Source organism: Anoplopoma fimbria, chromosome 18 (assembly GCF_027596085.1).
Source record: "Anoplopoma fimbria isolate UVic2021 breed Golden Eagle Sablefish chromosome 18, Afim_UVic_2022, whole genome shotgun sequence".
In the NCBI taxonomy this organism is placed as follows: Eukaryota; Metazoa; Chordata; class Actinopteri; order Perciformes; family Anoplopomatidae; genus Anoplopoma; species Anoplopoma fimbria.
Genome location: NC_072466.1, coordinates 21,317,153 through 21,343,904, shown reverse-complemented (window position 1 = coordinate 21,343,904; position 26,752 = coordinate 21,317,153). Strand labels below are relative to the sequence as shown.

The following is a 26,752-nucleotide window of genomic DNA, read 5'->3' as shown; positions in this document are numbered from 1 at the left end:
ACGCACATCATTTCGAAAACGATGCTGAAACGCATGTGTGGACGGAGATCTTAAAATGTAGTCATCCCCTTGGGACCAGAACATTTCACAGCAGTCCATCCAATAGTTGAGATTCATTCTGGACCAAAGTGGTCGAGCAACTTGATTTTACCAGGAATAATGTTTCAAATCTAAAGTATTTATCAATACAATTAAATATAAATAATAAAAAAAACATTTATGGTTTTATTTCAATTTTGACTTTAATTTAAAACTCAGCTAATCTGCTTCACCAGGGCTGTGTGGGAGTGGTTTGGTTAGATTGAGTGACATTGACCAAACAATCCAACTCAAGGTAGGACGCTGAGTAAATAGGGCTTGTAATTTACAGTGGAAACGGAGGCACAATCACTGACATCAGTGTGTCACTTGGGCGTGTTTTATTAGGACAGTCAGCAGCTTAATATGGCACGACAAAACTGGTACAACAAGAAAGACAACTCCACCCTACTTTAAGGTTTTATGACCTTTGGTTCACTTTAAATGCTCAGGTGCCACTCCCATCTCCAACAGGAAGGATGGCTTTAAGACTGTCTTTGTGTCCAGGACAAAGAGACCCACGAGTAACGTGAATGTCATACACGTTTACAATAAAGGTATTAATATAGCATAAACTTGATCTGCAGAAACACTGAAACAAAAAGAGAGGAATCCAAAAGAATGAATACAAATGTAAGGTTTATCCCTTGATTTGATGAATGAAAGTTCACCAGAAATTATAGAAAGTCCCCTCTTATCACAGCTTATCGACACATATCCCCTACATTACAAATCCCGTAAGAGAGCAGTTGTGTTTTAGGGTTTTAGATGCATTTGTTTCACTGTCTCATCCCACGGTTTCCATCGATTTCCATACAGTATTAAAAAAAAACAGTTAGCAGACCCTTGAAACCTGCTTAAAGGGACACTTTGCCGATTTTCAACCAGCTCTGCGTGATCGCAGTGTGTGCAGTCGAACAATAGCAGAACTATTGCGGTCAGCGCCATCAGCTCCCCCCCATTGGCCAGTAAAGGTCTGCCGGCGGAGTAAGAGTGAAGCTCCGGGGCGCCGGCAACATGGAGAGAAGCCAAACACGTTCAGAAAATCGGCAAAGTATTCCCTTTAAGTTGTGTGACATGAATTGAAACTTCAAGCCGTGTGCAAGGATCCGCTCATTTATTTTTACATGGTACAGAAGTGGAAACCAGTGGCTGCCGGTAGTGGCATGAATAATACATCCCATATTCATGAACTCCACAGTAATGCAGTAGTTTGAATATGGCTTAAAAAAAAAATTAGAGTTAGAGGAGAAAATGATAACACTTTTATATCTGTTTGTTAGATATGAAGGTACAGCAAGCACTGTTAGCTTAGCTTAGCATAACGACTGGCAAGGGAGGTCGGGGAGGAAGCTAACTGTTTCCTAGCTGTACCTTTATGTTTGACAGACTCATATGAGAGCGTTATCATTCTTCTCGTGTAACTCTCAGTAAGAAATCTGATAAGCATATTTCCCAAAACTTTGGAACTAATCAGTAAACATGATTTTTTTTACAAAAGCTAAAACTTTCTTTCCTTAAAAATATTCTACTGCATTCTACTCAGCAAAAAGCCCCATGGCAATTTCAGAATGTTATTAGCTCCCTGTAGCATACTGGGTTCACTCAAAAGTGGGAAGTAGTAATTTCCTAACTAACATAAATGTTAAAAAAAAACAGAATCCAAACTCTCATAAAACTAAAATACTCAGAGAAGACAGAAAGTATTTAGAAGAAAAGTTATTCTGCGAAAAATTCAGAATCCATGAACTAGAGACTTTAAAATCACCATGAAGAATGTTTTCAGATGAGTGAAGCCTGATGTGATGAAGGCAAGGTGGGGATGGTGGCTCGAGCTGGCTGAGAACAAGGCCAACTCTTCCTCCTACCCTTCTTCTCTTTTTTCCATCCATCTGTCCATTTGGGACAATGTCATGTGTGGAAAAACCGGGGCTCTGCACAATGTGATGATTTGTCCTCTTTCCTGCCTCTTGCCTTAGAAATTTTGAACTTCCCTTTGGTGTGTGTGTGTGTGTGTGTGTGTGTGTGTGTGTGTGTGTGTGTGTGTGTTATGTAGCGGTGGGTGTTAGTGTTCAGTACTACAACTGACTGGTTAGTTTGTCATAGCGTTGGATCTCTCTAGTGTGTTCGGAGGCATGTCTTTATGGTCCCTCCATCCTGAGTTGGATGCCACCCCTGAATCTGGAAATGTTGATGATAAAAAAACGTAAGTGATGCGTTAACGTTTGATTGAACTTTTTTGTTTTCCATTTAAAGATAACTCACCGACTTCTCCTCCTGTCCCCGTGCCAGCGGTCCCGTTGGATCCCGTTGCCCTATCAGTCTGGAAAATATGGAGTGCTGGTTAGCATAGCTTAGGGTAAAGACTGGAAACAGGGCAAACAAAACATTTGGGGTGTTTTGGAGCTTGCTTTATGCATAATGTGTTACTTCCTGACTTCAATCAATTAATCAAATGCTCCGACAGAAAAAAAGAGAAAATAATCTACTATCTGTGGCTGTAGAAGGGGCAGTAATGAGCCCGTCCAAACATAACATCAACCCGCAAAAAGCGATTGGCTACCTGTGTGTCCGTCTGCACGTATTCTGCCAGTGCATTCATTGCTTGTTTTCGACAAGCTGCTATCTTAACAGCTGTGAGTACTAACAACAGCCATGTTTGTAGTTTACATTCATAATGATCATTTTGGGGGAATGGATGATGACTTTCTTGCTAGATTTAGCAACGTTTGGAGCTAGTGCTGTTTGGTACTTTCACTGGAAAAGAGTTGGCAACACTGGGCTGTTTTTTTCAGGTTGGATAACTTTTAGAATCTAGCATACTCCTGCTACTTTCTAAAGAATACCAACCCGTGCTTTAATGAGGGCGGTGCAGCTCTGTTATCTACATACAGCATCTGAAATCAAACCTGTTATCTGTTGTTGATTTTTAAAGGGTAGTTTATCTTTTATATATTCTCCAGACTGGTGTCACTCTGTCCACACTTGTTCCACCAAACATCTGTCTTTACCTTAATTTGGTTATGCGTTGCTGCTTATCATCATTATCATCATCTTGGATTTCGTTGGAAGTATCATAATCCCAATATGAAATATGTTATTGCCGATTCTATACGTCATACCCCAAATGTTTGTCATTCAAGCTTACATTAATTATATATATATATATATTATATGGTCATGATGCAGTCATAACATCCTGATAAATAAAATTCATTTAAATCATTATTTTAGTAAAACTTTACATAATAAGACTTGAATTGATAGCCATATCTATTTCCATTAGTCTCATGGGATTGCATGGTTTGAATCTAATGATGCCAGAAAGGGCTACAGTGTCACAGCTTCTACTGTCCTCCATCTGATTATCATCTGCTCCTACTTGGCAGCAGCTGAACTGCAATAGATACTACATTTAGATATTGAAGATTGAAGGTGATGTTGCATGAATGGAGTGAGCGCTTTAGTAACAGACTGATAGAAAAAGAAGTTGAAACAGAGGGAGGAAGACAAAAAACAGTTACCATTGTGCCGTGGTTCACGTCGTAGGCGTTGCCTGTGTTCCTTTGAATGACAAAGAAGAAGATGAGAGGCTATCAAGTGATACAATGATATTCTGCATCTGTGTGTACTCAGTGTGTCAGGGGACAAAGGTGCCTACAGATCTGTTTACATATGAGGATTTGATTTATGGCTCAAGACCGTTTAAACGCTGACTCTCATGGCTCTTTATGAGTTTGCATCTTTAACAACATCCTGTTTCACCGCAACATTATATAATCCAGTGCAGTATTCTGGCTGACTTCACCTGAAACCTGCTTTGACAAGACAAATCCGGTTGTGATTTACTTGATTCAAAATTGTCTCGTGGGGGCGTGATTTAGTCCCACAAAAGGATATGACTTGATCAAGATTTGTCTTGGTTGGGACTTGATATAGTCCTACAAAAGGATCTTGACTTGATCAAGATTGTCTCGGTTAGGACTTGATTTAGTCCCACAAAAGGATCAAGACTTGATCAAGATTTGTCTTGGTTGGGACTTGATTAAGTCCCACTCAAAAAAAAAAAACATCTACTGCGCATTTCCAAAAAATGCAACACCGAATTAAACATCCGCCTTATTCATTCTTAACAAAGTTTCCTGCACTTATCGGTTTAACTTGTGAGATCTCAAGTCAGACTAACGTCACCTTAAAGTATTCCTTGTATTGCTCTGAGATGATGCCCACCTCTGGGATAAAAGCCGTTCTAGCATGCCTACCATCCCTACTGGAGCCCTTGGTTCTGGTGCTCTATAAATAACCAACAGTGTCGACAAAGTATAGGATTATATTGCCACAGTTAAATCTAACAAGCATCCAAAGTGGGTTATCGGACATGTACCGAAGAATTCCTTGATGCAACATGTGTCTTAACTGAATGAAAACACACCCTGGAATTCCACAAACAGTTTACTGGTTATTAATCACTGCGGTCCCATTCCTGTTCCATTCCTCTGAGTGACAAATCAGCAATGGAATGTACAGAAACAGGCTGCAGAAGATAAGACTGTGGTTTCGCCTCGCAATACCTCTGTGCCATTGGTATGTTTGGCGTGACAACTGCATTAATGGGCGTGCAAACGCATATACACAAAAACATAAAGATCTCATCGGGAACATCAGAGCTGTTGAAGGTTAATGATCCAAGCCCAGCCCATTTGGCCTCAACTCCCTTAAAATAAAAGGTATCTGACAGAAACTTCTCTGCTTCCTCCTTTTCAAACAGGCAACGCCCTTCATCAAAAAAGCCCCACATCGAGTCCAACGAGTCTTTGACTCTGTGCTGCTGAAAAGTGATTGATAGCAATTAAAGCCTTTTTACGTCCAGGGAGAGAGAAAATAATGAATCAGCCGGCGCATTGTGAGTCAAACAGGAGAAGACTTGTTTTATTTTGGGTGGCCGCGTCAGGTCACCAGTAGTCACCTTTGAGTGACAGCACGGAGGACATCAAACGCTCAAATGTCACTCATGTTTTATAGTAAATTTGAGGACGGCTCGACACAAATACACCCAAATTAATGTCACTTTTCCTCATTTAACATGTTTCCCCTCACCTGTGACACCTGGCACAAAGGGCGAGGAGAGTGACGCCGAGAATGAGGAAGGCGATGAGGGAGATGATGCCCACCTCTGGGGATGAAAGCCAACCCAGCGTCCCTACCATCCCTACTGGAGCCATTGTCCCGGTGTTCTGAAACAGAATGGCAAATCCACAGCCAAAGGTGTCAGCAAAGTACAGGATTACAATCGTCAAAGCAAAACTCATGAGCAACAAAACTGGGTATCAGACATGTGGATAAAACATACAGCATCTCGCATTTTTTCAGATGAACATATTCTTCAAAAAGACAATATAGCAAAAGAAAAGGGTTCAATACTTACATTGTATGCTGCTTGACTCAGCTGTAGCTCTGTCACCAACTGCTGTCAGTCATTCAACTGCCTCTGCTGTCTCAGCAGGCAGGTGACTCAGGGAGGGACTGGCTTCATTGGAGTGCTGTCTGTTAAGAAGGAGGTGGGGAGGTGCTGAAATAGCCCCATTGTGTGTTTTGGTACTAAATCAATAGCAACAAACTAGTGACAGGGATACATGTCTGAGACCAATTTCCTTTATGAGCATTCTCCTCAATTCAATGGGGGGATGCGTTCACTTGTTAGGAAACCGTTGAGTCCACTGAGTCAACTATTTGTTAGGTGAATCGGCGGTTAAACCCTTCCGAAATTTCAGATGATCTGTTAACTGTAGCAGACGAGAAGCTCTTTCACATTAACTTTTAGTGTTTGAATACTTAACCAAATCACATTTTCTACTGACAAATTCTCTCTCTCTCAATATCATGCTCAACATTCTATTTTAGTTTTGGTTAGGAGCCGGTGTTAGTATCACTTCTTATACATTTTGTATTTTTACTCTTGTACGTAATCTTTATTGTTGTATTTTACTTTTTCTATTTGAGTTGAATTTTCTTTTTTACTTTTTTATTTACCTAACTCTTACTGCTATTGTATTTTAATTTGCACTGGTGTCAGTATTATTTATTTTACTCTTAATAATTGTTAATCTATTGTTCATATATGTTTATATATTTATTCAATGTTTTTTTTTGCTATTCTTCTTTTGTAAACTTTAAAAAAAGCTCTGGCACGAGAATTTCCTGCGAGATTAATAAAGTTCTATCTTATCTTGACTGATTGTTACTCACAAAACAAATTAAGATTAAAAAAAAGAATTAAGAAGATTTATTTTATTATTACAAATACCATTAGGTGCCTTTAAATCTCACGCACAAACACTTGTTTTTCTCTTGTTTACCTTACAGTTGCTTGAAGCCATGGACTTCATTGTGATGGGTTCTGTCAGGAGCCAACACAGGAACAGGACGGGAACAGGCCCACGGGCCCGCCACAGCTTCCTCTCTCCGTATACCCCCGTCGCTGTATCTCTCCTCTCCCTGGCTCTCTGAGTTTTGGAGCAGCGCCTCCAGCTGGAACGTGGCGCACAGCGACAGAGACAGGCGGAAGATCAGGGGACCATGACCCACAAAGTCACAGTCACCCGGTGTTACCAGAACCACTGTTGGTGCTGAGGACAGAAGGCAATGATACAATTTAGATAACAGGAATTAGTTCATGGATGGACCAATTCACTAACTATGGATTATACCATAGTAGTGAATTATTTGATAGCTCTGCACATTCAAATACACTCTGCACACTCACCTGACACTGTAAACTGAACAGTAGATGAAGTCAAAGTTACAATCAAACCGACAGCTTAAATCTATTAATATGATGACTTGTGATATCATCACGAATGTACAGGTTCACTGTTTCTCTAAAGAGAAGTTAATTATGTTTTTTAATACGTTTTTTTAAAAATCTTTTTATCCATAGCTGATATGAAAAGTACTGCTGGCAGAATAACTAGGGTTAAATCTGTGAGCTATAACCAAACTACAAACGGAAACTTTGCTTCTGTGAACGTATTTCAATGGTATTTATAATGATTTGGCGTACTCTGGTGGCTCAAAGATAAACTGCATTATTTAAAATTGAACGTGGATTCACAGCATACATATGCTGTTGACACATTCTGCTTATATATGCATTATTTGAAACGATATGAATTACTTCTTTAAAGGTCTCCCAGACTAAATGAATCTGGTTATTTTCGGTGCTGAAAGGTGACCTGATACTTTGATACATTGTCTCTTGAAATAAAGCAGCACATCCCTGATGTGGACAACATGACAATCACAATGTAAAGTTCTTCATATATTAATCCAACAGACTGGCAGGTCAGTGGGAGTGCTCATACAAACTGTCTGATTATATCCATATCTGGAAAAAAGATTTGATCTGCACCATCATCACTGATCTCAAGTCTTGTATGGTCATTAAAACATAACTGAGGTGTTCACTACACATTCATATTAGAAAGTTATAGTATACATGAGTTGTTTTGACATGGTATACCAAGTATTTTATTAGATACTGCACTGACTATTTTTTTTTAATCTTACTCTATTGTGATAAATCTTTGACAAACTATACTTTGACGTTTTTATGACTTTTATGAAAGAATATTCTGTGACTTTTTATGAATTTAATGAAAATCTATTCTATTACTTATTATGACTTTTTTCCGAAATTGTTTCCTATTAATCTTTAGACATATTTTATGACTTTTTGAGTCATGCAATACAAATTTTTCAGACATACCTTACCGTTACTCTTTTATAACGTTTTTCAACACATGCTATGATTTCTTTTATGACATTTTAAATATATAATATACCATGATATGTTTTTATTATTTTTTGTGTGGTAGTGTATAGCAAGAAACCGAATCTAAACCAAATGAACAGTGTCAGGCTGCCAAATGAAGATGGTATTTAAGGGTAGAGCCATGCCAGCTCAGGTTTGGCTCTTCCAGCCAATGACCCTCCAATCAACACCTGCAACAGACAACCACACACAACACCTATTGATGGGAGAAGGAGGGTCGTCACAAAATAAAATAATAATATAAAATAATCATCAGAACATGATTCTAACTTATTTGACTTTTTATTTTTCAGTTTTACAAGATACTTTACTATAACTTATTTTCGACAAACTACAGTATGACTTTTTGTGTCATAATATTCTAAAGTGCAAGATATGAGATTGGGAGCATTTTGATTGCCTCTAAACAGCTCTCAACATGGACCCACCTGAGCCGGCGGCTCGTAGCTGATAGTCCATGGGCCAGACCAGAAATTGATACTATCCGAGTGGGGAATATATAAGTAGATTAATATATGAATGCCTTTCCACAGGAGCATTTTTTTTATATTTATTGGACATTTTGTTATTTTCCCCCATTTGCTCCTTTTCATAATTTCCAAGAAGTACACAAACAGCCAATATCATATTAACAGAGATGTAATCTTGAACCTAAAGCAACTTAAATACTTTATAAAGGTTGTTTTTAATAAAAGCAATGTGTTTGAATCCATATAAGCTTTTTGTTGTTTTGATATGAACAAAATGCTGTAAAACTACATGTAATATTGGCAAGTGACAAGTGCAAGTTTGCCCTCAAATCAGGGATTTTTATATCATTTTATTTGAATTTATGGTAACACTTTATATGAAGGTTATGCCTATGTTGGATTATATTTTTTTGTATTTGTACGGGTTTATAAAACTCTATATAAATGTTTATACCTTTTTTTAATTTAATATTTCTTATATTATTATGATATAATATATATTATCATGAATGATACCGAATTGGAAGTGGTGGACATGATATATTATGTGTTCAGCATTTATAATGCTTTATAACTCCATGCCGACAGTGTTTAAAAAAAGAATGTGTCATGGGTTACACAGAACATTAACATACCACAACTCAGTCAGTTATACAGACACATGGACAACGTATCATAACAGATTATACATTAATAACAGATTATAAAATCTGTTTCTGACATGAAATAATGTTTTATCAACATATACAACAAGCTATAGAATGACTTTGTGAGCTTTAAGCAGAGTGACGTCACTGTATACGGTTTTTAGCAATTGTACGATAGGCCTACTATAACACCCGTATGATGACTTATGCTGCTTAAGACAAAGGAAAAATTCAATTCAATTCAATTCAATTCAATTCAGTTTATTTTGTATAGCCCAGAATCACAAATTAGCCTCAGAGGGCTTTACAATCTGTGCACATGCATCATCCTCTGTCCTTCCCTCACATCCTCTGTCCTTCCCTCACATCCTCTGTCCTTCCCTCACATCGGCACAGGAAAAACTCCAACCTAAAAAACCCCTTTAACAGGGAGAAAAAAGGAAGAAACCTCTGGGAGAACGACAGAGGAGGGATCCTTCTCCCAGGATGGACAGAATGCAATAGATGTCATGTGTACAGAATGAGCAGCATAACAGAGATACAACACATTCAATGTATATGACATAAATGATTCATATAATAAGACTACTTATAATAACAGCAGCAATTATTACAGTAGAATTATAGCCATGAAAATAGGGATAGTAATGTGACTAATAATAATAATGGAAGTAGCAGTGGGTGTCACGACTACGGTCCAGGTACCACAACGATTCATGGAAACCTGCAGAACGAGAAAGCAAAAGGGCTTCAGGGTGGAAGTAAAGCTAAAATGCTTAATGGTACAGGTAATAGTAATAGTAATGTGACTAGTAATAATAATAATGGTGGTAGCAGTCGGTGTCAGCAGGGCCATAGCAGGAGGCACGACCACGGTCCAGGTACAGCCACGATTTATAGAAGCCTGCGAAGCGAGAAAGCACAAAGACTCCAGGGTACAAGCAAGTCAATAAGCGTAATAGTACAGGCAATAATAATAGTAATGTGACTAATAATGATAGTGGTAGTAGTAGTGCAAAAATGCAAACAAATGTAACTAAAAGGAACCTCCGTAAATTAGCTGATGCTTCCGACATTACTCATGACTTCTGGGTCATTTTCTATCTCTGACACTGGCGAGCCGTAACCAGGCAACAACCCTCTTCCGGCTCCACTTTCGCGCGGGTTCTTGAAGGGGCGGGCTCATCCGGTGTCACGGTGTCATCCTATTGGACAGCTGCCTGCTATGCAAAATGCGCGCGTCTGGTTGACCAATCGCTTCTCACGCTTCCACTTGTACCCGCACGCAGTGGCGCGAAAACCCCTTCAGTGTGTAGACTGCAGCGAGGCGCACACCGGACAGAACCCTGTGTAATATTCTCCGATTTTAACGTAATAAATAATATCCCATAATGGCAACCGACGTCGTGGATGACCTGGAGATGAGAGAGGCTCAGAGGGATTACCTGGACTTTCTGGACGACGATGTAAGTCTCGACTTTTATCCGGTTAAAGTCTTTATTGTGGAATGAAATGAGAAACCATGCGGCCGTAACAAAAGAGCGACACTTCATTCGACCAGTTCGATCGGTTATAACAACCTTTTTATGTCCGTTTTCCTGCAGCAAGACCAGGGTGTTTACCAGAGCAAAGTCCGGGACATGATCAGCGAGAATAAAGCTCGACTCGTCGTCAACATCAACGACCTGAGGAGACGCAACGAGGCCCGGGCTGCAAAGTAAGGAAGGGAACTGTGTGTGTGTGTGTGTGTGTGTGTGTGTGTGTGTGTGTGTGTGTGTGTGTGTGTGTGAGAAACAGTCAGCTGATCTAAGAACCCATGGCTACACATTTTAAGTGGTTTGATTCCTTTAATTCTGAAAAGTTATTATTCATTGCATAGTATTATTAGTAGTGTTGACAAACCTACGCTCAGTCTTTGATCTCTCACACTCTCACATTTACTCTTTGTTTTTGGTGTTACATTACATTACATTACAGTCATGTAGCAGACGCTTTTATCCAAAGCGACTTACAGTCAGTAGTATATTACATATCATTCACCCATTCACACACTGATGACAGGCTACCATCAAGGTGCCACCATCAGACTCTAACTAACATTCATGCAACATCCAGTCCACACCGATGGCAAGCCTTCAGGAGCAACTTGGGGTTAAGTGTCTTGCCCAAGGACACATCGACTGCCGAAGCCGGGTATCGAACCACCGACCCTCTGATTGGAGAACTACCTTGCTCTCCACTACGCCACAGCCGCCCCACAGTTGTACTTACTGTTTACAACGACACAAAAAAAAGACCCCCCCAGAGTGACTGACAGTAAATGACATCTGTGACTCACGGGGTTTTTGTCCTTTTCGGCAGACTGATGAGCAACGCCTTCGAGGAGCTGCTGGCGTTCCAGCGGGCCCTGAAGGACCTTGTGGCCTCCGTGGACGGCACCTATGCCAAGCAGTACGAGGAGTTCTTCATCGCATTGGAGGGCAGCTTCGGTGCCAAGCACGTCACCCCCCGGACCCTGACAGCCCGCCTGCTGGGCAGCATGGTGTGCGTGGAGGGCATCATCACCAAGTGTAAGTGTGTAGTGTTGTGTGTGTCCCCCCCTCTCCTGTATTTGGGCTCTACTGCTTTCCCTCTTGCCTTCATGTAGTCTTTGTTTCAGGATGGTCAAGGTGATGTTAAGAACGCTGTATCGTTGTCCTCTTCTTCAGGTTCCCTAGTGCGTCCTAAAGTAGTGCGCAGCGTCCACTACTGCCCAGCCACCAAGAAGACAATGGAGAGGAAGTACACTGACATGACCTCGCTGGATGCCTTCCCTTCCAGTGCCATCTACCCCACCAAGGTAACTACACTACGCACTATAACTTTATCTGCAGACTTATCTGACTTTTTTCCACACACACACACACACACACACACACACACACACACACACACGTATAACTTCCTGTGTTTCCGTCTCTCTTGACAAGGACGAGGAGAACAACCCCCTGGAGACAGAGTTTGGTCTCTCTATCTACAAGGACCACCAGACCATCACGGTTCAGGAGATGCCGGAGAAAGCCCCGGCCGGTCAGCTGCCCCGCTCTGTGGACATCATTCTCGACAACGACCTGGTGGACTTAGTCAAGCCGGGGGACAGAGTGCAAGCCATCGGGACGTACCGATGCCTGCCCGGCAAGAAGGGGGGGTTCACCTCCGGGACCTTCAGGTGAGATATCGATCAAGCGTGCTCCGGAGCTGCTGAGTGTCCTTGAGTTCTTTATTATTAATTTACTGTTTTTCATACTCAGGACCATCATGATAGCCTGCCACATCAAACAGATGAGCAAGGAAGTGTCCCCCAACTTCTCAGCGGACGACGTGGCAAAGATCAGGAACTTCAGCCGGAACCGCTCCTTGGTAAGACTTTAGATCCTTCTAACTACTCTTTGCTCGCACCTGCTCATTATGAGAATGAGCTACCTGTCAGAAAGATTGAATTAATTCTCCCTCTTCTTTTATTAATTATTTTTTTCTCAGGATGTGTTTGATCAGCTGGCTCACTCCCTGGCTCCCAGTATCCATGGCCACGAGTACATAAAGAAGGCCATCCTCTGCATGTTGCTGGGCGGCGTGGAGAAGGTGCTGGAGAACGGGTCTCGCATCAGAGGAGACATCAACATCCTGCTCATCGGTACTGCCCTTTTTATTTAAAAAAAAAAAAGATGTTTATCTTTTTCCAGTGCGAATAAGCTGTTCTGCTGCAATTTGTTTGGTAGACTGACGCGTTCTTCTTCCTCACCAGGTGATCCATCAGTAGCGAAGTCCCAGCTGCTGCGTTACGTGCTCCACACAGCACCCAGGGCCATCCCCACCACTGGGCGGGGCTCCTCTGGAGTGGGTCTGACCGCTGCGGTCACCACCGACCAGGAGACCGGTATGACACATGCATCAACGCTGGCGCGCTAACATTATTAGCGTCTGCTTTAGCCCATGCTCTAACTCTCTGCGTCTGTCCCCCTCTAAGGCGAGCGCCGTTTGGAGGCGGGCGCCATGGTGCTGGCCGACCGCGGCGTGGTGTGCATCGACGAGTTCGACAAGATGTCCGACATGGACCGCACGGCCATCCACGAGGTGATGGAGCAGGGCCGCGTCACCATCGCCAAGGCAGGCATCCACGCCCGCCTCAACGCCCGCTGCTCCGTGCTGGCGGCCGCCAACCCCGTCTACGGCAGGGTAAGTAACATGTCTAACGAGAACTCGCTCACTTGTTTCACTCAACTTCTTTTTCCTCTTAAAGTGTTAATCCCGCTCTTGTCTCGTGCAGTACGACCAGTACAAAACCCCCATGGAGAACATTGGCCTCCAGGACTCCCTGCTGTCGCGTTTTGACCTCCTGTTCATCGTGCTGGATCAGATGGACGCCGAGCAGGACCGAGAGATCTCGGACCACGTTCTGAGGATGCACCGCTACCGCGACCCCCGCGAGCAGGAGGGAGCAGGTGCTGTGCACGAGGACTTCTTAAAACTGAAATCTGTGTATTAAGATGCTTTTTGTTTAAAATTTCCTTGGTGTTTTTTCTTTAGCCATGGCTTTTGGCGGGACAGTAGACGTCCTGGCAACTGAAGACCCAGACGCCATCGCAGAGGAGCACGAGGAGCTGCAGATCTACGAGAAACACAACAACCTGCTGCATGGAAGCAAGAGGAAGAGGTACACACACACACACACACACACTCACACACACACACACACACACTTCAGTTAAATGTCATTTTATCCTCATGTACAAAAACATCTGGGTGACTGGTTTAATAGAATAACCATAGACAACTGGCTGACTGGGTTAGGAGAAAAATGTTAAACATCGGGTTGACTGGTTCAAACGAATAACCATAAACATCTGGGCGACTGGTTTAAAAGAATAACTAAAGAGAAGTACTGTGTCCTTTGTCTCAGGGATAAGATCGTGAGCAAGGAGTTCATGAGGAAGTACATCCACATCGCCAAGGCGGTGACACCTGTGCTTACAGAGGAGGCGGCCAATCACATCGCAGAGGAGTACTCGAGGCTGAGGAGCCAGGAGCAGATGGGTGCCGACATGGCCAGGGTGAGCAGCAGCACATGCCTTTTTTATATAGAGGTTCTGGTGGGGAGCGTTCAGAAGTTCTGAGCAGAGGTCTAATGGGTCTTTTTCGCAGCAGACATTTAGATTTTGCTCTGACCTTGTCCCTCTCTTCCTCAGACCTCTCCGGTCACAGCCCGTACGCTGGAGACGCTGATCCGTCTGTCCACAGCACACGCCAAGGCCCGCATGAGCAAAGCTGTGGAGCTGCAGGACTCGGAGGTGGCCGTGGAGCTCGTCCAGTTTGCCTACTTTAAAAAGGTCCGCCCCGATTTGTCTGCTCAAGAATGGAATGATGATTTATTTATTTTTTTTACATTGGAATGAAGCTCATATTATCTGGTTTCCTCCACAGGTCCTGGAGAAAGAGAAGAAACGCTCGAGACAGGAGCGGGACTCTGGTTCAGAGGAGGAAGAGGAGTCCTCCACTCAAAGTTCACAGAAAACCACGAAAAAAAGGTGACACACAGATGCACACTTTTGATAAATGAAATGATATTATTAAAAACATTTGCTCTCACATCCATCATTGATAACACTATCCTGTGCGTCCTGCAGGGGGCGACGTGGTTCTCAGGGCAGCGAGGCCTACAGCCCGTATGACTTCAGCGAGGAGCAGGAGGTTCCTGAGAGTAAGCGTCACTGATCTCACACACACACACACACACACACACACACACACACACACACACACACACACACACACACACACACACCGCTGTAGTCTGCTTTCAAATTCTCAGTGACTTGTTCCTTACACAACTGAACTTTTATTGTCACTTAAGCACATCTACCTTCATCTGTTAGACAGTGTTCTTTCTTTTTTTAAATTACAATTTTAAGAGATGCGCTCCTTGGATGGACTTCAAAATAAAAAAATCCACAGAATATCCAATCAACATGGTTCTTATAATCCTGGAGCACTGCCACTCTTCTCTATCCAGTCACGGAACACACACTAATTACCGTGTGATGTAAACACATGGACATGTAGGCAAATACAAGCAACAAAAATATTTTCAGTTCTCCATTAAAAACTATCATAGAAGTGGTAATTGCAACTTGCTTGGTACATGGCCCAGCTTATTCTTATAGTCAGTGGTGGAGAGAGACTCAAGACATTTTATATTTGACATACTTACACTTTACTTGAATATTTCCATTTTATGATACTTTATTCCCCTACTTCACCCCATTTTTTTTAAGCTGTAGTTACTATTAACGTTTGCAGATCAAGGTTTTACATACAAAAATTTTGATCAGCTCATAGAATATATAACATTGTGACCAATAAACCTGCCCACAGAACTAGAACCGGTGCAGAAACGGCAATTACATTCAAATGAACGTAGGAGGATTGTCAGAGCGGCAGCCATCTTCTCGTGTACCGTTGCCATAGCATGTTAACTTCCCTATAAACCCGCAGACTCACTGAAGAGAGGTTTTGCAGTAATGACTAAAACAAATAGAGTAGTAAGTAAAATAAGTAATATTTAACAACTTAATTCTCCATCCACTCACTCCTGAGTGACAACTTTAACCAGCTTGTTTTTCATAACCATGTGTTGCATTTAAGTTTTGTGGAATTGGCATGCTAGCTAGCCAACTAGTGGACAGCTGGCTAGTTGGCTAGCTTGCTATCTACGCCATGCTACACTGGTTACAGAAAATGAGCGAGTTGGCGGCCAACAGCAATCAGGGTCTAACGTTCCCTCTTCCTCGCTCCCTGTCACTCTGGAGAAGAGCTAACTAGCCAGCTGTAAGCTAGTTAGCTAGCTACATTTCCGGCCTGTGACTTCCAGCAATGCTGGGTCTAACGGTCCCTCTGTATTGCTCCCTGTCACTCTGGAGAAGGTCAAGCTAACGGTGCCTAGCTAACCAGCCAGCTGGAGCTTTGTCCGCTAATTTTCCTGGCAAGCGGCAAAACAACTTTAGAGCCCCACTGACTTCTTTTGTCACCATAACAACTAACAACAATCACCTTTTTCTTTTGACTAGTCAAATGACCTCTGAAAAAAGCTACATGTCCGATCTACTCCTGTTCTATTTCTATATATCTGCCTGTAACAGTCTGTTAAGTTGTTAAAATGAAGTCGACCTCCATAGATAACATAACATTATGTTACTTCTTACATGTTTATACATCAGTTATGATAATTCTTAAAGTACAATTTGGAGTACCACCTCCACCAAGGCTGAAATTCACAATGTAGGAAACGCCTGTGAAACAAATGTAGTAACCAAGCAGAGAAGCCTGGGCTTCAGAGGCTTACAGCCTTACTTTAAGCGTGCGTGTTTCTAACCGTCCTCTGTATGTATTGGAGTTCTCATATCGGTCGTTCTGCTCTCTAGTTCAGGCCGGCACCCCGAAACCATCCAAGCCCCAGCGGGAGGAGGAGCCCATGGACGCTGTATCACAGGCTGAAGACTCTGAGCTCTCTGCAGAGAGGTAGGCGACACATTTAAACTATAGTGTATCAATATGTTCTTCACAATCAGTTACTACTAACTCATAGTTCAACATTTGTACCAGTTGGAATTTCAAACTTCAGACCTCCAAGCGTTCTGGGTCAGACCACGGCTAACCGTGACAAACTGATGTTTGTTTGAGTGTACACACAAATGAACTCTCAGCAGAGCAGCCTCCACAATTACTTGGGGGCAATATTTAAGTTTTTGTGAATAACTTTTGTTGAAAGAAGAAAACTTCTTACTATAACCAGCTACCTAATAAGATTGTGACATATTTTAACATCAATTTACATGCAGAACAGGTTTAACTTCATAATGGTATGTATTATTTTGATCACACAGAGGCAAATCAACTTTAGGTTGCCTTTTAGCTGACAGTTTCAACGTGCGATTCCATTGTTGTGACTTTAGACAACTGCTTCTTTATAAAGTCAGGGTGGATGGATTTTCCCCGAGTCCACAAGCAGGAACTCCAACTTTGAGTGGCGTTTCATAGCACTATTTTAGACGGTCGTAGTTTTTATTTTTATTTCGGACTATCTGGAATTAGAACAGAGTGATTCCTGTGCCTGGACTTGAGGTAATATTCTTAGTCGCAATAGGAGACTTAAGACTTAAAGAAACAATAACGATGTGGCAGAATATGTGAGTGGGGCGTAACTTCCCAACAGCATTTTCTGTGAAATGTAATAAAAATCAATGCGCTTGCTCCACCAGGCTCAAGGAGTTCAAGTCCTCCCTCTTCGCGGTGTTCCAGTCCGCCCACGCTCAGTCAGTGAAGATGGCCAACCTGACGGACGACATCAACAAGGGCCGCGAGAGCCGCTTCACGGAGCCCGAGGTCCGCAAAGCATTGGCCCGCATGCAGGACGACAACCAGGTCATGATGGCCGACGACATCATCTTCCTCATCTGAGGGGCTGACGTTGATTACATGGACTTTGAAATGAAACCGAGGACTTGTATTCAAATGTACGTTTATTTTTTTGTACTCTCACGCATTCTCTGTTTTGTGTCTTTATGTTGAATATTCAAAAAAAAACAAACTGATCTCTAATCTGCAGTGCCTCACATGAGGCATCGATGATTACTGTTTATTCTCCTAAGGATTTGGATCCACTGTGGTGCAGATTGTTCCATTTCGGACGACCCCTACAGTTGATTGTTACAGAGTTAAAGACATTAAGTGGTTATACCAACGCTTCTGATGTCTGGATTTGTATATAGTTGAAAAGAAGAAATTGTAACTGTAGTTATGTATTAAAAAGAAAAATGTAATGGTACACGACTTGGGTTCTTGAATTAATTGACAAGCGCTACATTACAACATGTTACTTTATAAAAGATCTAGGAAGCCTGGATGTGGAGCTCCTGGCTTCCTAGCCGTGTACCGGCGCCGTAACCAGGGTGAGCGTTTTTTTTTGGGATATTCCGCCAAATTCTCAGATATGACATTTGGAGACGTCTCACGACAGTTAGGGCGATGTTCGCTTCACATGCATCAGCTCTGGAGGACAGTCCTACAGTTAGCAAAACCTAGTCTAGTCCTGGACGCACCTGTTCTAGTAACGAGGCTGTGTAAGCATCATCTTGATGCACCACACCTGTTGGGTGGATGGATTATTTTGACAAAGGGAAGTGCAACAAAACTTGTGACCAAAATTAGAGAAATAACCCTTTATGTGTGCATAGAAAATAACTTGTATTTAAATATTTTTGTTCTAACTGTTTTATATTTTTATGCAGCATACATCCTGAGGAAATCACTGCATTCCTTATGCATGGTACCCTGGCTGTATTTGTTATGGTGTGTTTGAAAAGAGATTTCTTTTTTACAATTAACACTTGAATTGATGAAGGCACTTGCAAATTGCAAGGTAGTGAAAAAAATTCCAACTAATTTGAGACAAACTTGATTCATTCCGGCACTATATAGTTGGCGCTAACACAACACCCAGATTCAAATAACGTTTATAAACAGTACAACCAATTTCTTCCAGGATTCACGTGACATCCATTTCTACATTTGTCTGACAGATCTTTGATTTAGCACATCAGATACATCATGGAATAATCCGAAATACTAGTATGCTGTTCTTGTTTTGTTTGTGTGCGTCATAAAACAACCCAATGGAATGAGCACCTAATCGGAACCAGTGACTCTAAAGTTGCACAAAAAAATTGTAATTTGTTCATACCTATTTATTCTAGTGTTTAAAAAAAATAGTGCGGTAATGAATCCTAATGTCAAAAATGCGCATGGAACACCTTTTTGAAAATGGTCGGAGATGCTGGGAAACTCTGTGATTTCCCAGAAGAGCTGCTCTCAAATGATTAAACCTCTTCCTGCTTCAGTACCAGAGTGTTTACAAGAAGCACTGAATTTGAAACCCCCGAAGAATCCACTCTGTGTGGGAGGCAGGTCCCATGAAGTTCATACACCCCTGTGTTCAGCTCCCACCCTCCCTCTCACTGCTTCACCCCACTAAACAGTTCTGCAGGTTTACCCCCGTCACATTATGTCTCAGGAGGTGGTGGCGGGGCAGGGTACCCATCGTTGCTGCACCCATGGCATCCCAGGCGTATGCCATCTGACGTAATGTAACTTTGCTGTGGTTCTGATCGGCCTGTTGATAAGGCCAAGAATGATCCACGACACGAGAGGCCCCGAGCTCTCGAAACCCACGGCTGAGTCATATCACATATGGTGTCAAAGGCTGCAGCCTGCTGCACCGTCCTCGAGTCTTTCACGTCAGCTGGGACCGAGTTTAGTTTGACTTTAGATCTTTAAAACTGGGTTTTCACATCATTGAAGAAACTGTTTAGAATAAACAAATGATTCAAAGTTACTCTGACCCTCTAAAGAAAAACCACAGGCAGATTAGCAGAAATTGCTTGTGAGTTTCTGTCCAGCCCAAGAAAAGTCTTTTGGTTTTGATGTCTTAAAGCAATACTTTACATCTGCCTACCAGCGCTTAAATGTTCACTGATTACCATGTCATATCCGATGTGTTTAAAAAAAAATGATGCTACCTTTGGACAGAGCCGTGTTCATTGTTTCTTCGTTTCTAGTCTTTTTTTTTTTTTGCTAAGCTAACTGGCCTTAACCTAATATTACGGGGAAATAATTCTTGGCAAGAAAGTGATTACTGATGAATGTATTTCCCCAAATGTCATGTCACAACCCATTGTTTTTGTCTCCTTTACACCCAACTAAAAATGTAGCTGCTCGACATTCAGATATACAGCAGGTAAAATAAGTATTGAACACGTCACCATTTTCTCAGTAAATATATTTCTAAAGGTGCTATTGACATGACTTTTTCACCAGATGTCGGTAACAACCCAAGTAATCCATACATACAAAGCCCAAACAAATAAGTTCAGAAATTAAGTTATGTGTAATAAAATGGAATGACACAGGGAAAAGTATTGAACACATGAAGAAAGGGAGGTGCAAAAAGGCATGGAAAGCCAAGACACCAGCTGAAATCTATCAGTAATTAGAAAGCAATCCTGCCCCTTGTCAGTGCAAATGAATATCAGCTGGTTCAGTCCCAACTGATGGCCTATAAAAAGGTGTCTCATTACCAAGGTGTCACACAAGAAACATCTCATGATGGGTAAAAGCAAAGAGCTCTCTCAAGACCTTTGCAACCTTATTGTTGCAAAACATACTGATGGCATTGGTTACAGAAGGATTTCTAAACTTCTGAATGTTCCAGTGAGCACTGTTGGGGCCATAATCCGGAAGTGGAAAGAACATCATTTCACCATAAACCAGCCACGACCAGGTGCTCCTCGCGAGATTTCTGACAGAGGAGTGAAAATAATTAACAGAAGAGCCAAGGACCACTTGTGGAGAGCTTCAGAAAGACCTGGAATTAGCAGGTACAATTGTTTCAAAGAAAACAATAAGTAATGCACTCAACTGCCGTGGCCTGTATGCACGCTCACCACGCAAGACTCCATTGCTGAAGAAAAAGCATGTTGAAGCTTGTTTAAAGTTTGCTGCACAACATTTAGACAAGCCTGTGAAATACCAGGAGAATATAGTCTGTTCAGATGAGACCAAACTTTGGATGCCATAATACATACCATGTTTGGAGGTCAAATGGCACTGCACATCACCCCAAAAACACCATGCCAACAGTGAAGTTTGGAGGTGGGAACATCATGGTGTGGGGCTGTTTTTCAGCATACGGCACTGGCAAACTTCATATAATTGAAGGAAGGATGAATGGAAAAATGTACCGAGACATTCTTGATAAAAATCTGCTGCCATCTACCAGGATGATGAAGATGAAACGAGGGTGGACATTTCAGCAAGACAATGATCCCAAACACACAGCCAAGGAAACTCTCAATTGGTTTCAGAGAAAGAAAATAAAGCTGCTAGAATGGCCCAGCCAATCACCTGACTTGAATCCAATAGAAAATCTATGGAAAGAACTAAAGATCAGAGTTCATAGAAGAGGCCCACAGAACCTTCAAGATTTGAAGACTGTTTGTGTGGAAGAATGGGCCAAAATCACACCTGAGCAATGCATGCGACTAGTTTCTCCATACAGGAGGCATCTTGAAGCTGTCATTACCAACAAAGACTTTTGTACCAAGTATTAAATAAATTTCAGTAAGCGTGTTCAATACTTTTTCCTTGTCATTCCATTTTATTACACATAACTTAATTTCTGAACTTATTTGTTTTCTTTGTATGTATGGATTACTTGGGTTGTTACCGACATCTGGTGAAAACTTCATGTCAATAGCACCTTTAGAAATATATTTACTGAGAAAAATGGTGACGTGTTCAATATTTATTTTACCCGCTGTATTACCCTTCCTTTCTCTTCTTACTTTTTTCCATTTCTGTTTCAAAGAGCATTTAATGATAATTCTATGATCCTATGAAGTACACGCTTAATCGATATGTGTCCTGGTGCCCCGAATTCCAAAAGCAGACCAGTACATTTGTGCAGAGAGCTGTCCATCAGAAGCAGCTCACGACGTATCGTACTACTGCTTCCACAGACACTTAGTCATCAAGGTGCACTGATAGATCTTGGTTTATGTTTGATCCTCCCATGCATTTCATCTTGGGGAAACTTTAAAAGGAAGTTGGTTTGCAACTCATCAGCCTTTCATTTAGATAAGCATCAGATGGGGAGGGGACAGAAAGTGTTTTCCTGTCCCCCTACCATTTGACTGCTTCTTACCACGTAGCTGTGTTTTCTTTCTAACATCCTCCTTACCCTATTTTTCATCTGAGCTCCATGAGGACAAATCAACTCGTAATTGCAGTGAATGAACATGGGGGCAGCCTTTGGATTTAATGTTTTTTTATCCTCTAAAGGAGGTTTCCTCTCCGTAACCGGAGGGGGAAGTGTGCTCTGGGAATCATTACGCTCCCTCCTTCGCTGAAATATCCTATTTACGCTTTTAAAAACTTCCAAAATACAGAATAGAACTTTGGGGGTTCTGTTTGTTGAGTGCACCTTAGTTACTTACAGTAAAAAAAAAAGTGATACAATTTCAACATTCCTATATTTGGCTTTATTTTTAGATACTGACCTAAAAAAGTAGCACACTGCCACTGAACGATCACTTTAAGGTTCTCATGTTCTGTTCTTCAGTCATGCTGCAGCATGGACCGACTCTACGGGGAAGAATGGGCAAACAACCACACATCACTGCTGTTGGCAGAACCCAGAACAGAATCCATGCTTTTCTACATCGTCGTGGACAAAAAGCTCATCCATTGCTCGTTGGGTGCTTTTGACCAACTGTTTCAATCTCAACATGAGTTTGACCGGTCTCACGATGAGTAAAGTCCATCTTACAATGACGGATGAGTCCGTGAGTTATGGGCAAAAGTCTTCAACAAGGTAAAAAAAAAAAAAAAAAAAAAAAAAAAAAAGGGGTTCGAGCTGAACATGCGGCCTGCCAGGGTTTCAATAACCCATAACCCCCAATAATTTGACTGTTTCTATCCTAGCAACTAGGTTAAATGTCACAAGAATGCTGTAGGCGTCAGTTTTCAACATATTGCAGCAAACACGTTAATTTCAAGCTAGATAGTAGAGAAGTTCTGAACCCGTCTCTCCTCACTTCACTATACATCCAGTAGCTATGCTCCAGTTCGTAGGCTCCTTACTCATATGACGCAGGGGGGGAGGAGATGTTATCACACGGTTTCTGCTTTAAAGTAATTCTGCTGATTCATTACCAGAACCCTCATCGGCGTTTCCTTGACCTACATCGTTCAGACTGGGCTGGCAGTGTGTAGGCGTACTTACTAGGTTTTATATGACTCGGCGAAGTAAATCAAAGTTGAGGCTGTTCACGATATTATTTCTTAAAGGGATACTAACCATAATAAGTCCATTTCAAACTGAGACTGATTTTATTTTTTAAAAGACATTATAAATATTTATTTGTTTTACTTTGTTTAAGTTTGAAACAATCCTCTTGGGGTGAGTTCTGTGCACTGGGAAAAAAAAGATCAAGCTTCAGTTGCAGATTTTCACACCAGTGCTCTTTTTCTCAAACTCAAAAACATTTTTTTTGCCATAAAAGTAAAAAATAGTGTACTGTTTTCACAACCACATCAAAAAGGTCCATAGCAGAACAAAGGTTTTCACACCTTTTGGTGTCACCTGTCTCATCTCACTCAGAGGAATTAGTGCTTTTTCTATGCACTGACAGGTCAAAATGGAGCCAAGTAAAAAGAACAATGCTTTTTGCAAAAAAAATGCACACATGGGTAGAAAGTGACAAGTGGACGGGGACAAAGACAGAACCCAAACCGTTAATCTTATCTACAGATGGTCATCTTTAAAAATCAGTGACAGTCATAGCGGAAATGCACCGCAGATCTTGTCAACACACACACCAACACTTTCCTCCTGCATATAAACACAGAGAGAACCGTAGACATAGCCAGACAGGACAGGAGTGCTTCACAGTTAATGTAGCGCTCTGCAGGCGAGACAACACGACCATGCTGCCGGTGAGTGCTTCAATGTTATCCAGGGCCACTTTTCAAAGAGAGACTATAAGGTTAATGATGGGACATGTACTGAAAGGATGTCAACACTTTATATTAAAAGTTTATGTGTGTTTTGAATCCAAACTCTTGGTCTTAACATACTTGTAACTTTTTAGTGTAAATGTTCTTAAAGATCAATATTTATTCCTTGTTTGTTTGACATGCCTTCTAACCGATAAAGCCCTGGCTGGTGTTCTGGTGTTCAGGTGTTTAGAGCTCTGCTGGTGCTGGGCCTGATGGTCTCCCTGAAGTTGGGTCAGGGAATCAGACTGAGGGACACGTCCGTGAGACTGGTCCTGGATCCCTCAGTGCCGCAACAGATCGGCAGGACCGCCTCGAACATCGCCAACATGTCTCTGTCTCCGTGGACCTACAGGTGAGGCCTCGCCGGTCTTTCTTATCGCTTTGCACCAGTTGGGACCAAACAGTTATCAGTTGTTGGGCTTTCAAAGCCTGTGGTCCAATTCATAAAGATATGTTTCCTCCCTCTCCAGAGAGTCCTGTGTGGATTCTCGGTTGCCTCGGCGGATCTTTCATGCTGTGTGCCTGACCTCTGGCTGTCTGAGCCTGCCAGGGGGAGGAGAGAATGCAGCCCTGGAGGTCAAACCCATCTACCACCAGGTCCTGGTCCTCCACAGGTGAGCCACCGTATTCTTTGTAAAAGCAGCTTATGATGTAGTTTTGAAATCTGCTTTTGTTTCTAGGGCAAGTTACTGCTCCAACTGTTCGTATGCTTAAAAAACACAGCAAGGTCCTTGAGTGGGTCCACCAAACAATGCAAATGTAGTTTGGAGAGCTTTTGCTCTCGTAATTTGATTTAATTCCTTGATTTTTAAAACGTACTTCAAATTTTTATCTCATACATTTTATGTCAGAATTGTTTCTATCATAAATTTGTCACATTAGTCTCAGAGAATATCCAAGTTTTTTTCTTATAAATTCACAGCTTTAATTCCGGGAAATTATGATCTTTTTTCTCTTAATATGTTGGCATTTTTAACAGTAGTTGCATTCACTGCATTAAACTGAATGGAAACCCTATTAACTGAATTATTTTGACTTGTGGACTTTTACTCGTTTCTTCCCCATCTTTTCTTTGTGATTTCATTTAATAATCTTATTATGACATCATATGTGTTTATTAAGCCCTCACTCATTTCTCCATCCCGCTCCAGAGAGAAGAAAAAGCACAGCAACAAAAAGAGGAAGGGGTATAACATCATACTGAGGACGGAGGTGATCTCAGTGGGCTGTACCTGTGTGAGGCCCAGTGTCGTCCCACAGCAGCCACACACAGGACTCGTCTGATGTTAGCAACTCTCTCAGCAAATTGTCAATGTTTGGACAATGTTTAGGCAATACGACTTAGTAGCTCATAATTATGTCTTATGCTATGTCTTTCAAACTTAAACCTGCAATAGTATTTTAATTTATCACTGAATCAAATAACTGTTATGTATTTCACAAGGACACACAAAACCAATATTGTTGCGCTTTCTAATGTAACCTTACCTTTAACATGTTAGTCAATAGAGCTTAATATACTGGTGATCAAAGACCTGCAAAGAGATGTGTTTCTTTCTGCCCCCTAGTGGTAGAAAATTCAAAATGCAGCTTTAAGGTGAGGTACAAGTACAGTGTCTGACAAACACATTTAGTGTACGTCATCTGCTCAGGAGTCATGAAAAGGGTCTTGTTGGAACTATATATTTGTGTATGCCTTATTATTTTGTAGGGGTGGATAATAAAAGATATACATATTTTATTTTTTATTCCACTTATGTTGTTTTTAACTCACCTTTTATAATAACCCTGTTCTTATTTTAATGTAAAGAATAAAAAAAATGCTTTATTCAAGTTTTAATTCAACTCTGATGTCTTTTGGGATGGGAAAAAACTATTATATTTTGTTGATTAGGACCAATATTTTATTGTATTGTGTAATTTACTTTTTTAAAGACTATTTATGTTGAAAAATTGACATGCAATGACTAATATGATTCATCCTATATTAACCCATAAGCGTCCTGTACAAGTTCACACTATAGATTCACATATGATTCTGATACATATTTATGGCATGCATTATGGTCTTATTATAATGCTTCATGGATGTGATCTAAAACATAATCTCTCATTTTTAGTTAGCTTCCTCTCTGATAGTCAATTGCTTAATTTTCATCTTTACTAAAAGGAGAACTTTTGTTTTTATTGACTTTCTATTCTTTCATCTATATTAATATGTCAAATTTAACTGTAACATAAAATATGGTTTTCATTACTCTTTCATTTATATTTTTGGTTTGAATGACCGTTTTACTGCCCTGATCGTACAAGTGCATCAATCAATCAAATAACACATGAGGAGAACCAGAGTTCAGTCAAGCCGTTTTTTACTGACCATGCCAAATAGATACAATCAACCCAGCCTCGAAGAAACACAGCAACACAGTTACAGCAAGTACAAACCCCCCGTCACCACTCCCCCGTTACAGTGCAAACATTTTAGACGCCTCAATCAAGTCAGTATGACTCAACAAGCAAAAGTTCACCTTTCTGTTTTACTCTTTTTGGTTTTACATTCCTTTTGAAAATCAAACACTGACAATCAGAGCACAGTGACACATGCCAAAGCAAAGTCAGACCGCTGGTAAGCCAGAACCCCCACCCCCGAAAACCCCTCCTCCTCATGACCAAATCTGTCCAAATTCTGATAATACGTCACTTCTTTGCCTCCTTGTGATGTTATTGTTGTTTTTCTGTATACATATGTATATCTGCTGTCCTCCATGTGTGTGCACATGTGCTTTTGAGTTGTGCTTAATGAAATAAGAGTGCAATCAGTGCTCTAAATCTAAGACTCCAATGCATATCACTGATCTACAACTATACACTACGGTTAAAAGTTTTTCACAAAGAGCCGGCAGAATGCAGCAGATTCCTCCCCCTTTTCAAGCCTTTTTGTTTTTCTCTTATACTTCCCCTGGAGCGCAGTCTGGTTCTTCCCTTTGATATTCATAAACCATACCGTGAGATGCACTGAGATTCTGCACACGCAGGCGTCCCAACAGGCATACACAACAATCCCAAAAATGCATGAG

General features: G+C 41.4%; 2 protein-coding genes across 2 annotated transcripts; both read left to right on the top strand.

The window, feature by feature from the left end:
* The first annotated feature begins 10,261 nt into the window (after positions 1-10,261).
* mcm3 (minichromosome maintenance complex component 3) lies at positions 10,262-17,884 on the top strand. The gene is made up of 17 exons (XM_054618207.1): positions 10,262-10,492; positions 10,631-10,743; positions 11,388-11,596; positions 11,735-11,865; positions 11,996-12,234; positions 12,317-12,425; positions 12,546-12,699; positions 12,811-12,942; positions 13,033-13,241; positions 13,333-13,507; positions 13,593-13,719; positions 13,966-14,116; positions 14,252-14,392; positions 14,487-14,590; positions 14,690-14,763; positions 16,484-16,580; positions 17,321-17,884. The coding sequence occupies exons 1-17, from the start codon at positions 10,418-10,420 to the stop codon at positions 17,517-17,519; spliced, it is 2,439 nt and encodes an 812-aa protein (XP_054474182.1). The 5' UTR covers positions 10,262-10,417; the 3' UTR covers positions 17,520-17,884.
* A 5,681-nt stretch (positions 17,885-23,565) lies between these two features.
* Positions 23,566-24,959, top strand: LOC129107615 (interleukin-17F-like). Its single transcript, XM_054619118.1, has 4 exons — positions 23,566-23,612; positions 23,858-24,027; positions 24,146-24,289; positions 24,827-24,959. Exons 1-4 carry the CDS (start codon positions 23,604-23,606, stop codon positions 24,957-24,959), a joined length of 456 nt encoding a protein of 151 aa, XP_054475093.1. The 5' UTR covers positions 23,566-23,603.
* The last annotated feature ends 1,793 nt before the right edge of the window (positions 24,960-26,752 follow it).

Excerpts from the sequence above, each read along its gene's own strand:
- mcm3 (XM_054618207.1), top strand. The coding sequence starts at position 10,418 with ATGGCAACCGACGTCGTGGATGACCTGGAGATGAGAGAGGCTCAGAGG. Across the intron at positions 10,493-10,630 it reads TGGACTTTCTGGACGACGAT|CAAGACCAGGGTGTTTACCA; the intron begins GTAAGTCTCGAC and ends GTTTTCCTGCAG. Across the intron at positions 14,764-16,483 it reads GGAGCAGGAGGTTCCTGAGA|TTCAGGCCGGCACCCCGAAA; the intron begins GTAAGCGTCACT and ends TCTGCTCTCTAG.
- LOC129107615 (XM_054619118.1), top strand. Across the intron at positions 24,028-24,145 it reads CTGTCTCCGTGGACCTACAG|AGAGTCCTGTGTGGATTCTC; the intron begins GTGAGGCCTCGC and ends CTCCCTCTCCAG. Across the intron at positions 24,290-24,826 it reads CAGGTCCTGGTCCTCCACAG|AGAGAAGAAAAAGCACAGCA; the intron begins GTGAGCCACCGT and ends ATCCCGCTCCAG.